The sequence below is a fragment of the Molothrus ater genome, chromosome 2, assembly GCF_012460135.2.
Source record: "Molothrus ater isolate BHLD 08-10-18 breed brown headed cowbird chromosome 2, BPBGC_Mater_1.1, whole genome shotgun sequence".
NCBI classification, from domain to species: domain Eukaryota; kingdom Metazoa; phylum Chordata; class Aves; order Passeriformes; family Icteridae; genus Molothrus; species Molothrus ater.
In genome coordinates, this window is record NC_050479.2 from 28274961 (window position 1) to 28289186 (window position 14226).

At 38.7% G+C, this 14226-nt stretch overlaps 1 protein-coding gene across 1 annotated transcript in view; it reads right to left on the reverse strand.

Moving 5' to 3' along the window:
* Positions 1 to 14226, reverse strand: part of LOC118686301 (pinopsin-like) — a 76524-nt gene that overhangs the window by 11884 nt on the left and 50414 nt on the right. The window contains exon 3 of the mRNA XM_036382453.2: positions 11298 to 11531. Within this exon, the coding sequence (XP_036238346.1) occupies positions 11298 to 11531 (234 nt within the window). The remainder of the gene's footprint in view (positions 1 to 11297; positions 11532 to 14226) is intronic.

The following is a 14226-nucleotide window of genomic DNA, read 5'->3' on the forward strand; positions in this document are numbered from 1 at the left end:
CCATTTCATAAGTTAGAATTGTTTAGGGTTTTGCAGTGTGATTGATGGATCCTAAATAACAGAGCAGCAGCAAATTCATCAGTCCCTATAGTAACATTCTACTTTGTAAGGAGAAATGAAGGGTCTATTACCACCATAATATGGGATGAATGATTCCCAGATCATTTTAAAATAACTCTCATTTTGCTGAAAGTTCAAAGCATAACAATGAGAAGTATTTTGACACTTGAAAAATCTATGTGTTTGTTTAGTTACAGTTAATATGCTGTTCTGCTGACCCAGTTTTTTTTTATTTTCAATTCTTCAGCCACGGGCTCTAGATCAGCTCAAATGGATTAAAATGAAGACTGCAGCTGACTGTGATTGGTTTATGCTGGTATATTGCTGCCCCAATCTTGCTATGAATATAGTACATTATTAAATATTTGTAAAAATGTGATCTTATTGTGTTGGGGGGGGGGGGGGTGGTGTTTGTGATTGGGTGGTTTTCTTTTTGGGGGAGTAGGTTATGAACTGCCTGTCTTTGGCTATGTAACACATTTAGGGAAAGCAGATCTTCCAGATGTTCCCTACAGAGTTTCATTAAGGCTGAAGCCCAGAACACTGCACAAGGAAATCCAAAGTGTTCTTTCCATGAGGTTATTTTTGTACTAAAATACCAACGGCTACCTTCCCTTGTGAATTTCTCAGTGTCTTTTTGCTAGAGTGTTGGTCACTCTTGCATTCTTTTAACTCACACACACACAGAAACTTCAGCAGCTCTTGGACATTTTACCTACTGATTCTTCTTCCTTGGCACTAATTAATTCTACCTCTGGCTAGAACATAGGTCCTTAAAAGCCTCCTCCTCCCCTAGATTTCCTGACTACCTGCCCTGTTACTTCTGTTGCCCAAAATTACATCTCCATCAATTGCTACGAATGAGATACAGGAAGTTCTCTGATATGGGAATGCTGGAAGAACCTTTTAATTGCCAGATAAGCATTCTACTGCTGGATGAGGGCACTTAATACTTGATCAAGAAATGAGAGCTGCAGTCCAGTAAGTGGTGGGTATAAAGGATGAGGACTAAGTCTTCCCTGGGTTTTACTTTTATCTTGGTTTGCAGGCAATTAGGTATTGATTTTACCCAAGGCAGAATTAGAAATTACCGAGAGGGGCTTGATTTGTGACTGTGTTTTTGTAGCAGTCATTTGGTTTTATGTGTGGGTAATGCAATAACAGAACCCACTGGGCTGAGAAATCAGAATTTCTCTTCTGACAGAATTTTTAATTCTTCTGTAATTTCTTTTTCATATTGAACAAAATCAAAACAAATCATCAAAAACTTCCAGACAAAACTGGAGACTTAAAATATCCAGTTACATGTAGATGTCTTTATGGATCTGTAGTTCAACTTCATTCTGACTGCCCCCCTATAAATTAGATCACTGGGCTGGACTCCATTTCACTGCATTACCTCCCCCTCACTGAGCCACTGCTGAGCCACATGAGGGATGCAGTCTGGTAAGAGAGCTTGATCTGCTGGGTGAAGGATACTGTTCTTCTTCAAAAGTAGATACTTTTGACAAGATCCAAGGTGTAGAAGCTTAAGCATGGAGATCTGGGCTGAAATGTCCTTTTTTTTTCCCACTGAAAATAAAATTGGCCAAATTAACAGCTTCTCTAATATTGAAGAAGCCACATTTCATGCTGAAAAAATGCTTTACTATGAAATTGACTAACAAGTGGCAAACATGCCTGGTTTTTGTTTTCTAATTCACATAGAAATTCCTTGATTCCAAGCTGGTGCTTGCTGTGAGAGAGGTGAAGAGTGGTGAAGGTGAAAAGGAAGGCAAGCTGACCTTTGAATCCTGCTTGTAGTGAATTTCCATTGGCCTAAAGCCAGCAAACAGAGAAGTCCTGTAAAACCTTGGGTGAGTTGTAAGGTCTTGAGTAAGTGTTTTCCCTACAGGGTTTGAACATTACATCTGAAGCAAGGTCATCTGTAAAGTACACAGCATGCAATGGTTGTTCCTTATGTAGCAGACCTCTTGTGTATATTTCTATACACCCATTTCTGAAAATCTGATTCTAATTTAGATAAGGGATTTAAGAGGCCACTAAAGAGCCGATGTTCTTGTTTTCAGTTCAGATTCCGAAGATGATAATAATAATCAAGAGAGTTAGACACTGCAAACAAGACAGAAGCAAGATAACTCCTACTACAGTGAGGTGTTTGGTCTCTATTAACATCCAGTGAATACCTAAAAAGTTTCCCAAATTCCCAGTTCCAAGCATGACTACCAAAATTATAGTTTGAATATTGGTTTTGAACATGAAATTATGAAAAGAACTAAACTAGTTCACACTAGCAATGTGGGGGTAGAAAGTGATCTGTTTATGGTATCCCAGTATGAGGAAAAGACAACTACCAAAGAAGAAGGGCTTTTTGAAAAATACAGATTTATAAACTAGATACAAATACATTTAATTTGAGAGCAGTTATTATACTAAACATCAGGGGAACAAAGCTCTGTAATAGCTTCTACTTCAAAAGACAGTGATCCTTCAAATTTATTTTCATTTGGACACAGATTTCTGAATTGCATTAAATGATGCCATTTATAAAGAAAAGGGGGTTATTCTAATGAATTACAGGACCAGTACAGTTTTATATTGTACTTTCCATACTGTGGCAATGATTATTTCTTTGAGTACAGCAGATTTTTTGCTCTGGAAGAAGAAGGACATCAGGATAAAATCATAAAATAAAGTTTTACAGATTTGAATTAGAATTGTCAAGCAAGTTTGTGAGGGTCTGAGCACTAATCTAACTTTTAATGCCTCAAATTTCTCCTGCTGTAAGACTAGGATGATGGTAATCATATGCTTCACAAGGATACAAGGATTAACTCAATTAAAAATATTTATTTAGTGGAGGTTACATAAATGCTGAAAAATATTCTCTGTCTAGGAAAACCCATTTTGTTTTTCTCCGTCCATCTAATCTGAAACAATTGTCTGCTTCAATTCTTAGAAAGATACATGACTGCAAAGATATGCCTGGTACACACAGTAAAACTCTGAGAAGTAATCAATTGACACAATATGTAGAAAAAATGTCATGCTCTGAATAAAATTTTAGTATTATGCCACTACCATATGACAAAAGATTACTCAGTTATTGAACAGGAGAGGAAAATGAGAGACTGTCACTGCCAGGGTTGCGCTTACTTTTTCAATATTTTTTCATCTGTTGAATTTGATTGTTGTCATAAAGGAACTAAAATCTTTGTCTATCTAATATGCTGCATTGCACTGCATTACAGAATGTTGCATTCTGTTTTCTTCACCTGACCTGTGCTTGTATTCAGCCTTGAAGTGGTAAGTAGTACCAAATGCTTAACTGGAGTCCTACGTATAAAATATAACATTAGACATATTATAGAAAACCAGGAATATTAGAATTGAAATGGGGAATCCTGAGGCTAAATAAATGCTTGACCTTAATCAAACCAAGATGTGGGCTAAAATTGATTCTGATCCCTGACTGCCATTGCAGTTTAGACCGCTCCAACAGAAGATCCTGTGACATCCATTCAGTGTGGCTTGGCAATGCCATTTTGAAGAGTAGCTCAAGTTTAGATTACCTGTGGATATGCCTTTGTAGGACTTTAACTGTCCACACCAAACTTGGAAATCAGTTCAGAAAAAAAACTTAACTGCCAAGAGCTTTCACCCAACTTCTAGATCGCACTGAAGTAATGGAATGTGAGAAACAGCAGAATTGCTCATATTTCATCCTTTTCCCCCCTGTATTTCTCTTAGGACTGGATGAGCTCTTGACCATCTAGACTCTCCCCTGAGGACAGATGTACCTGTGAAGCCAGCAAAGAAACACCACTTTGGCTGAGCTTCCTATGATTTCCACTTGCAAGAGCAACGAGACTACAAAGGGACCTTGCTTACAAAAATCCTCACATGTTCTTTTAGCTGTGAACATACCACATTTCTTGCTCTACAGTAAGCTCTGAATACTGGAAATTTCCATTTATCTATCAATCAGGTTTAGTGTTATAGGTGGAAGTGTATGAAAAACAGCTGGTTGTAAATGAAGTTCTGAAACTGCCAGCACAACTGTAGGCTGATCATGGTAGGCAAGGGCAAACTATTTGACTGAAGCTGTTTTTCCTGTACTGGAGAAAATTTGAGATGTGTAACCGTACAATTTATCTGAATCCTTAAACAATTTGTTGTTTTGTTGCCTTTTAGGTAGTGACAATGACTCTAGAGGTCAAGTCTTCCCGTACAGCTACTTCCTTGCTAGCCCTCAAACAGGCAGCAATGTAAATATCCTGTCATTCAATCATTGCAGTTTATGCTGATTTATTTCCCTGTCTCTACTAGGGTTAGTGTGACTCTGATCCCTTCTGTTGACCAGCATGGCCTACAAGGTTGTCAGGAAGTAGTTGAGGCAATGTTCACACTTCTCTAAGCCAATCACAATGAAGATGCACTAGAGTGCACATGACCTCTTAAACTGAGATACAGCTATACTTTTCTTTAGAAATTTGGCTGGTCCAAATATAACAAAATGCTTACCTGCATCATATCTAGGGGGCTAATTCTAAATTACACTTATCACTTAAACCTTTGAAGAAATAGGTTAGTCCGTCCAGGTTTAGAGAGTAAGTGGAAGAAAGACCTATTCACATATTATATGAAAAGATTACTTCCTGTATCACAGACTGTTATCATCGGTTGGGTTGGAAGGGACCTTTAAAGATCATCTAGTTCCAACCACCCTGCCATGGGCAGGGACATCTTTCACAGGATGGTGTTTCTCAAAGCCCTGTCCAGTCTGGCTTTGAACAATTCAGGGTATCTGCAGGGTATCCACACTGAAAACCTGTCTTATTATCCTCTTTGATGAAAAAAAAAAAATATATATATATATAGTATAAATCTACCTTCTTTTAGTTTAAAAGCATTGCCCCTTTTACTGTCACTGCAGACCCAGGTGAAAAGTCTCCATCTGTCTTCCTTATAAGCCCCTTCTAAGTATTGAAAAACCACAAGATTTCCTCCAAGCCTTCTCTACTCCATGCTGAGCAACACAAACTCAAGTCTTTCTTCACTGGAAGACTTTCAGCTCCCTGACTATTATTATGACCCTATTCTGGACTTGCTCCAGCAGGTCTTTCCTGTGCTGGGAGCCCAGAGCTGGACTGCAGTATCAAAGGTAGAGCCTCAGCAGAGCAGGGTAGAGGGCTGTGCTGGCCATGCTGCTTTGGATGCAGCCCAAGATACAATTGGGATTCTGGGCTGCAAGCTCACATTGACAGGTCATGTGCACCTTTTCACTCCCCAATACTGCCAAGTCCTTCTCCATGGGGCTGCTCTCAGTCCATTAATTCCCCATTCTGTATGGATACTGGGGCTTGCCCTGACCCAGGTGCAGGACCTTGCCCTTGACCTCTTTCAACTTCATAGCATTTGCTCAGGCTCACTCCTCAAGCCTGTAAAGATGCCCATGGGTGGCATCTCTTCCCTCAAGGACGTAAAGGGCATCACTTGGTTTGGTGTCATCTGAGGGTGCATGCAATCCTCTTATGTCCATGATGAGGAGGCCAGACATTATTGGGCCCTCCTTCTCTCTTTTTGCTGTGCTAGTCACTTCAAATTCAACACCTCAGCTGAACCTCTTTGGAGTCTCCTCTCTTCTCCTTTCAGAAATGCCTGTCTTCTTTTGCAGAGTGGATATGGACCACAAAAGGTTCCCATCATCTTTGCTACAAACTCTGCTCACTGCATTTTCCCCTTGATTTCCGACCCATTTTTTTCCTTGTGTAATGTGGAGGTCTCTTCCCACTTCTGTGAAGCCTCATGTATCTCTCTTGCTATTAAAAGATCAATACAGGAAGGGACATTAACATATTAGGTCCTGTTTAAAATAAGATTTAAAGAGATATTGCTGTCCTTCACTTTCTCTGCCTTCCAGAAAAAGGATATTTTAACTGGATTTCATTTCCATTAATGCATTCCCTATCCACAAAGTGAAAATCATTATATTGTTTAAAACACGTGCTTAGCCTGTATTCCTCTTCATCATTCACCTGCATTAGTTTTCAACTTTATTCAGTATTTTGCTTGCCTAAGAGGTGGTCTGTCTTCCTGTTCCTAGTTTTGCCCTAGGTCTAAAAGAAGAAAGTTCTAAACCCTTCTGTGATATTGAAGCCAGTCCAGGACAGGCAGAACATGTCAACATAGACAGGATGTACCAAAGGATATAGCCTGGGGCAGCATGAAGTCTGGCTGGGGTTGCTTGGAGCCCTAGTTAAATGCCCAAGTTATTTACCTGAACTGATTTTTTTGTCATAAGCTGCAAGAGAAATTCATAAAGTAATTTAAAACTTACTGTGTGAAATGCAATTATACCTTATGACAGCAGCAAAGGTGCCCTTGAGACCTTTTTTCTCTTTGCCCCTCTGCTTTAGAAAGTCATAACACTACATGTTGGCAGAGAAATAAAGTCAAAATATTTCTGAGCTGTACTATAGTAGAGTAATCTGCAGTAAGAGATCATTTTGACTTGACCTATTTTCAACTGAAGAGCTTGGGTGTGCCATTCTATTTCAACTATTAATTACTCAAAGACAGCTTAGCTACCAGTGAAAGAAGGAAAAAAAAGGCAGATCACGAGTATTGAAATCTAAGTGAATTTTAATGAAAAATTATAACAAGATAATAAATTCTATGGTAACTCCACAAACCTCTCAAAGGTTTGAACTAAGCAAACAAGGACTCTTTTCAGGACTTAACAGATGTGTCCCAGTTGTGTATAAAATGAAATTTGGCACAATTGTGCCTGAATTGGATACTGTTGTTCTGGATCTGTAGTTCTGTATTCTCACACAGCTGAAATATCTTATCTTTCCAAACATGAAAACGAGCAAGATAGCAGTGTATTATAAAATACACTGTTAATTTACACACATATTCCTCCAGCTTTAAAAGTTAGCCATTACCTTTTGTTGGAAATACTGAAAACTGCAAAATACGCCATGAAAAATGACTGAAAATATAGCTGTTATAACAGCCAGTGGAGGAATGTTAAGGTTATTTAATTTTTTTATCATGGTCATGTGTATCTCCCTTTCTCAAAGCTCATCTGCATTTCTCCCTGTTCAGTGCAAAAGGTAAGATGAAGAAGGATTGAAAAGGGGTGCTAGAAAACTGCATAGAGAACAAATAGATTATTATTATTATGGACAGAAAAACTCTTTATTATTCATCTGTTGGGCAGTTGGGAAGTTCCACGAAGGCCCTGGAAGAGGAGGCTGGCCTGAGCAACAAGGCAGTCATTAGGTAAGAGGGGGTGGCATAGCTTCCTGGGGACTGTCAGAGCCACAGCAGAGGCACCTGGGAGGTGTCTGATGTGTCATGTTGAGCTCAGTCCCATTGAGGAACACTCCCTAAGTACATCATTATCATTATTTTTCAAATCTCTTCAGAAAAAAAAAAATCTTAGTTTTACCATTATTTCTCCTTAATTTCTCCTTTACCCATCATGCTCTGTTACATGATAAATTTGGAAAGGTCACAGTAGTAATGACTTTCAAGTAAGTGTGTATATTTTTTTGAGCATCACTTCTCAAGATCCTTGGGGAAAATGAAAGGGTCACCTATTTTTTAAAATTGCAATGATTTTAATACAAGAAGACAGACACTAGAAATCAAATCACCAATCAGGGACTTATACTCACATTTAATACATCCCTTTCCTCACACTGTCCCTCCTTATTTTGCTCAGAGGCACTTTCTGACACCAGAAATAGCACCTTACTGATCACATGGTGTGAGTGGACCTTTTATCCAATTGTAATACGCAACAGAGTATTAGATGTGCTAGCCTGAGTTTCAGCAGCCCAGGGAGACTTAGGTGCAATATCTGAGCAACAAAAAATGTGAAAGAAATTAGTGTAAAGCACACGAGCTGCAGGGAAGCAAAGATATTTTGCTTCAGCAAAGATTGTGACTTGTAATCTCATCTATGGGTTTCAAACAATTGGTTCTCTAGATCTATAAGTGATACAGGTTTAAACTTAAATTTGGCTGTCAGTAGCAATGCAGCAAATTTCTATTTTCTCTGAGTGCCATCTTCAAATTTTGCAAAATGAATGGAGATTCACTCAATCTCATTGTGATCTCATCTGTAACCACGCCTTCTTGAACACTTGTTATTAGTATATTAACTTCTATGTCAATAAAAAATTAATTTCTGGTACGTAAAAACCAAGTTAACCTCTGAAGCTGCCACACCATTAGGCTATCCAGCTAATAATCCCTGTTTCTTAGTGCAGTATGACCACATGCACAGTTATACCAGCCAGAAAGCACTTCCATGTTGGGGTTCCCATGCTGTTCTGTGGAACACACAACAGCAGGATTCTCCCAGTGACCACCTCCTCAGCAGCAAACCTGTGGCTACAGAGAAACTCCATATCTCCTGAGTGAATGCTTAATACTTGCTTGCATGGAACATGTGAAAGAGCAGGGTTCTGTCAGCACCATCATGGTGAAAGGAAGGTAGTCAGAGCTGTCATTAAAAATCTGTTTGGGGTGGCTGCATGGGTGGAAGTTTGAACAATGGGAACTTGACAGGGATGTGTGATGGGAATAAAATACACTGAGAGATGTAGGAGAAAATGAAAAAAAATCTGCACAACTATATTAATGATATAATGATAAAGGACTGATGAAAGTGCAGGCTGACCTTGCCCAGCTGCTTAGCTGTGTGCTGCCTTTTTGGGACCTGACCCTTGGGTAAGCTGCCCCAGGCACAAACAGTCATATTGCCAAGGGCCAAAAGAGCCTTCCATAAAGAGAGAACAGGGAAAAAGGGATCTCCACTACTTGTCTCTTTCAGCTTCACCCCAACATCATTTGGTCTCAGGCAGTTTAGTACTTTAGTTTTGTCAGTGAATCTTGATGTCTGCCTGGCATGTTATAAGCCTAGTAACACTCCAGTTTAAACAATGCAGCACAGGAAGAAGGACAGCAGCATTCCTCATGCCATCCCATCTGAGGAAGTTCCTGCAGCTGGAAAGAAACTCACTATTTTCCTCAGTGATTTACCACCTCAGGTCAGTGCAGTAGGCAATGCCAAAGACAAAACTATTTTTCTAGATTTCCAGGATCATGAAAGTGACTCAGGGACTGCTTGAGAGTTAATTTAAAGATGTGCTCTGTAGGATGAATTTTAAAGCTGACTCAGAGCCTGATGGTTCCACAATACTCTGCAGAGATTTATGACAGCTGGATTTATGGCAGCTGGAAGCTAACACTACAACTGCAGTGAACCAACACCATTTTCCAATCTTTGGGGCATTTCCCAGAGCAAAAAGACTTATACATAGAGAGTTAAAAATGATGCCATATGTTCTGTGTATTTTTAAAGGGGCAGGAGTAAATACTGTACTGTGGTACCTCACATCTGCAAACAGAGAACTGTGAAAAATGCAGACCAGATAATTTCTGCAGACCAGATAATTTCTCTGTTGGGAGGCACCAGCCTTCCGTGACAATTCTCAGCTAAGCATGAAGACCAGGAAAGATGAGTGCCAGGAAGATGAACAACTTTTTCTGAGGTGTTAAATTTACAAGAAAGTGTGAGAACAACTACAGAGGTGCCAAGAACACCAGTGATGCATTGTATGAGGGTGTTACTATTGTTCCTGTTCTGAAAGAAGGAACAGACAAAAGGATGGGTTTCACCTTCTTGAGCAAAGCACATTTCTCAGTGTCAGTTAAAAACAATTATTTTCACTGCTAATACACAGTGGTACAGCAGAGGAGAGCTGCAGGTTAATGCTGCACATTAGCTGTCAGTTTGGTTTGATTAGTAAAAAGTATCTATCCCAAATCTGACCAAGCGCCTCCCCTTCAGGGGGGCTCATCACATCTCCATGTGTTAAGACAATGCCAAAATGTATCTGTTATCAATATTATATAACCTGCTCCAGTGATCATAGCACAATCAGATTATCTCTCAGTCAAGGACCTCAGTCAAAGTGCTCAGAGAATAAAGAAGCAAGACAGATGCTGCTGTTGAGAAGCTTTCATAAGAATTGTAAAAGGAAAGGGGGAAAAGTTACTGGTTTTCTTCAGCATTAACACTTATCAAATGGAATGTTCTATTTACTTCAATGTCAGCTCAAACTAGACATTGGAAATGAAGCCCTGGTCCTGGGGAAGGAAACAGAACTTTTTCCTTTTGATTTCAAGGAGGTTTCACAGCTTACTTGAGATTTTCCCCTCAAATTTCAAGAGTAGATTCTTTCATTGTTTAAGAAATTTAGGTTAGATGAAGCCAGCCAAGAATGATCTCAGGCTGTGGCAAAACTTGAATATATTTGGCTGTTACATTTAACTCTTCCCTTGTCTCAGCTCCATGATAATATATTGGTGCTGTTGATAAATACTAACGGTGGGCTCCAGCATACACTGAGCAAGAAAAGATGAAGGGTGTTTCTTTGCTTTGTAATGGACACAATGAGGAAAGAAAACTGAGAAAAACCTCCAAGACGTAATCTAATAAAAACAAGTTTTCATAAACTATGCATATTTTTTCAGATTTCCTACTGCAAAACAATTTAGAACATCCAGATCTACCATTATCCAACTTTAGAGTCAGACTTGTCAACACAGAAACATTAGGAGGCTCACTTTTGAGTACTGACAATGGCATTTACAGGAATGAGAGACCTGAACTGGATGTAGGCATTTTAGAATATGCCTTGGTGCTCATGAGACAAAATTCAATATGTATTTTGGCATGTAGCTGAACTGTGAATTTAACAGTAAGGATGTAGATGTCCACAAAAACAGTAACTGCAATGATATTTAGTTTCAAGGAGATCTATCATGAAAATGGTATTTGCAAATTGTCTCCTTTATTTTGTTTTCAAGGTCATGAAATCCCTTTGCCTCCTTGTCCGTTTTTCCCCCTACTCTTCAACCTCACCAAATGTTTGAGTATTCCTCTTGTAAATGCTTTTGGCAACTAACTCTAAAGGATACAAACTAATACCCAGTGTGCCCTCAGAAGAACACAAGCAATTTCAGAAAGCAAACATTTTAACATTTTTCTGTTCTTCCTCTCTAGCAATATGCCGTTGTTTGCAAACAGTAGTATTGTTTGCACAAGCTTTCAAGGTCCTTAAAGATACATCTATAAGACAGGTAGTCACAATGGTCAAGAATATCTGATGGACCCTGAAGAAAATACACTTTAAAAATAATGTATGTCTTACCTGCTTATTCATAAGTATGTAGATAATGGGATTGCAAACAGTGCTGCTTTTTGCTAGGATGGAAGGTATGACGCTTGTAATGGGAGTCACAGCACCCGGCTTGCCAAATGTTGCAAGTAATGCTATAACCCCATATGGAATCCAGCACACCAGGTAACAGATAACTGTAGTGATCACCATGAACAGGACGTGGTATTCTCTTTTGCGGGCAGCATTCTTGTGGATTTTCCCAACCTAAGGAGAGGTTTAAAAAGAGATAAAATTTAACAAGCAGAGCTGTTGGATTGACTGCATGAGCAACTTGGGACTATTGGTCTTGGATCAACAATAACAATCAACACTGTAGTTCCAGAAGCGAAACAAATGCAAACCCAAAAGTGATTGAATGCAGTGAAAAGACTTTAATAATCTCCATCAGGCACTAGGGGAAGCTTTGTAGAGACCACACTGCATGCCAGCATAAACCAGAGTCCCAGTGGAGGTTGGAGCAAATATAGAAAGGTGTCAAAGCATCTAGTCCTAAACAAATGTTAAGTCATCTGCAGTTGCTTTTAAGGTATGGAATTTTGTGTAAATGTACCATGTTTTCATTCAAATTCTGTCGATACACAGAACTTGCTTGAGATTAAGAAGCTTTACATAGCACATCTGAACCACCAGAAGTATTTCCTGTAAAGGGTGTGGAAGTAGCAGAGCAACACTGGGACTGTGCTTGGTATCTCTGTCCTTGGATCTTTTCAACCCTAGATAAAGCCTCAGCTGGCCTGGCATAGTGTTAGCCATGGTCATACTTGGAGTGGGAGACCAGAGAAGCCTTGCTGAATCACTTGATCAAGTTTTAAGTGGTAGGATTCATTCCTTCTAGACTTTTCTTTCAGGTACTTAACCATTTTGATAAAAGGGCTTCACTCCTGATAATGATCAGGAACAGGTTTTTGTGCTCTTTAAAAAAGTGTGCTGAATGCTTATTCATTGTAGTTCATTGGTTTTTTCGGGGAAATGGAATAGAATTGGCTAAACAGGAAAAGCAGATGTAAATGGGCAGTTTCAAAGTGATGGTACCAGAATCTATCTTGTAACCATGAATTTGCGAGTAGTTACAGTGTGTGGGCAAATCTGCTGTGGAAGTATTTATAATCTGTGCTTCAAAATTTATTCTCCTTTAACCTATTCTGGATTGAAGCATCATGCCTTTGGGAATCTAGAGCTCTAAGATAAAGCTTTAACATTAAAATAACAGCCAACTTTTATTTTTAAGCCTTGGTGTGAATACATTTTTCTGTAGACAGCTACAGAATGCTCTTCCATTGTTTGGGCAGCTGAGTGCATTGGTGGAAACAGTGAGGAATGCTCATTCCCTAAAAATCAAAAGCAAACTCTGCAAGGAGGTTAATTTTGGAGACTCTCCACTGACTCTAGATGAAACTTAGCACACTGGTCTCCTGAGGTTGTAGTTGATTCTTCAGCTTTACCCCAGTGTGTGTTTAGCAAACCCAGATGTGCCAGCAGGACTTCAGGAACTCTTCAAATGTTCAAACGATATTGATTGATCCTTGTACTCAGCCAAATCTAATTTATGTCCATTTGAAGGTCTTTTTGCCTCTTGAATGCAGCACTTGAGAGTAAATTGCACCCAGGGGAATTAAGCACATGTAAAACTACAAACACAAATAAGCAAAAAAGCTGCTATGTGTAATGGAACACATCCAAACTTCACTTAATCTAATAATAAAGAAAAAGTTTTAAATCAATAGGTTTAAACTGATTCAGGTAAATGAATAGAGGACAGTTAAAGGTGGAAGTCACCAACCATCCCAGTCAAATGTCATTTGCTGTTGCCTGACACATATCTTGTGCATGCCAAGAAAATAGAGCTTTTACTACCCCTATGTAGTATGGGTCTTTTTGCATAATGTATGTCTTTATGTATCAGATTGTGAGTTAAACATACATATAGTGCCTGTATAAGGCAAAGTAATATGGTTACAGTTTCTTTTTATTTCATTACTGACTCCAGGCTTCTAGAGTGCTTGGTTCTATCTGGAGTTTCAGTGGAAATGTTCCTGTAAATGAAACACACACTAACTTTGCCTGCCCAAAACTAAGAAGTTTTTCCTGACTCTTTTTTAATGATTTTCCACAAAAAGGCAATAACAAAATAAAGTCTCTCCTTTCTGAGAAGACTTGGGACTACATTTTTTATAAGACTGCAACCTGTTTATTTTATAATTACTTTAGCTTGAAAAAAGGATTAATAATAGATAATGGTCCAATCCTGTATTGCTTATTTCAACTAAATTTTTAATGACTAATAGGAAATTTCTCTGACTGATGAATCAAGAATCCCATGTGAGCTGCAGCTATGCTACAAATTAAATATTAACCCAGGAATGCAAAGCCCCAGTTAGCCATGGCATCCACAGCTGAAGATCTTCAACAAACACAGAAGGATCAGGCAACACATTTTTGCTCTGTGTTTAGATATGTATCTTGAAGAGTTTTCAAGAGTTTTCCATCTGGACAGACAAAATAAAGACCATAAATGAAGGAAGGAAAGATGTCTAAAAGTAGAGTGGCTATGGATGTGATTTTGGCATATATCCTTCCACTTTCACATCTTTAGGTCATTTATATAGGAAGGGAAATTTTGAAATCATGTACCATATTTGTCCTCACACTTTTGGTTTAATTGTCTTTGCAGTTTTGCAGCCTACCTTTAGAAGGCATTACCTTTAAAATTTCTCTGTTTATAGGTACTGGAAAGCCTCCAGCAAAATATAACTCAGGTTCATGTAACCTAAAGAAAGATTACACTTCTGCAGGTGAAAAAGCAGTAGACATTTTAACTTTAAAATAATTCTATTTGTTATTTTAAAACTACTGGACAATTTACAATTACTACACTGTATTTTCAGTAGTCAAATGGAAA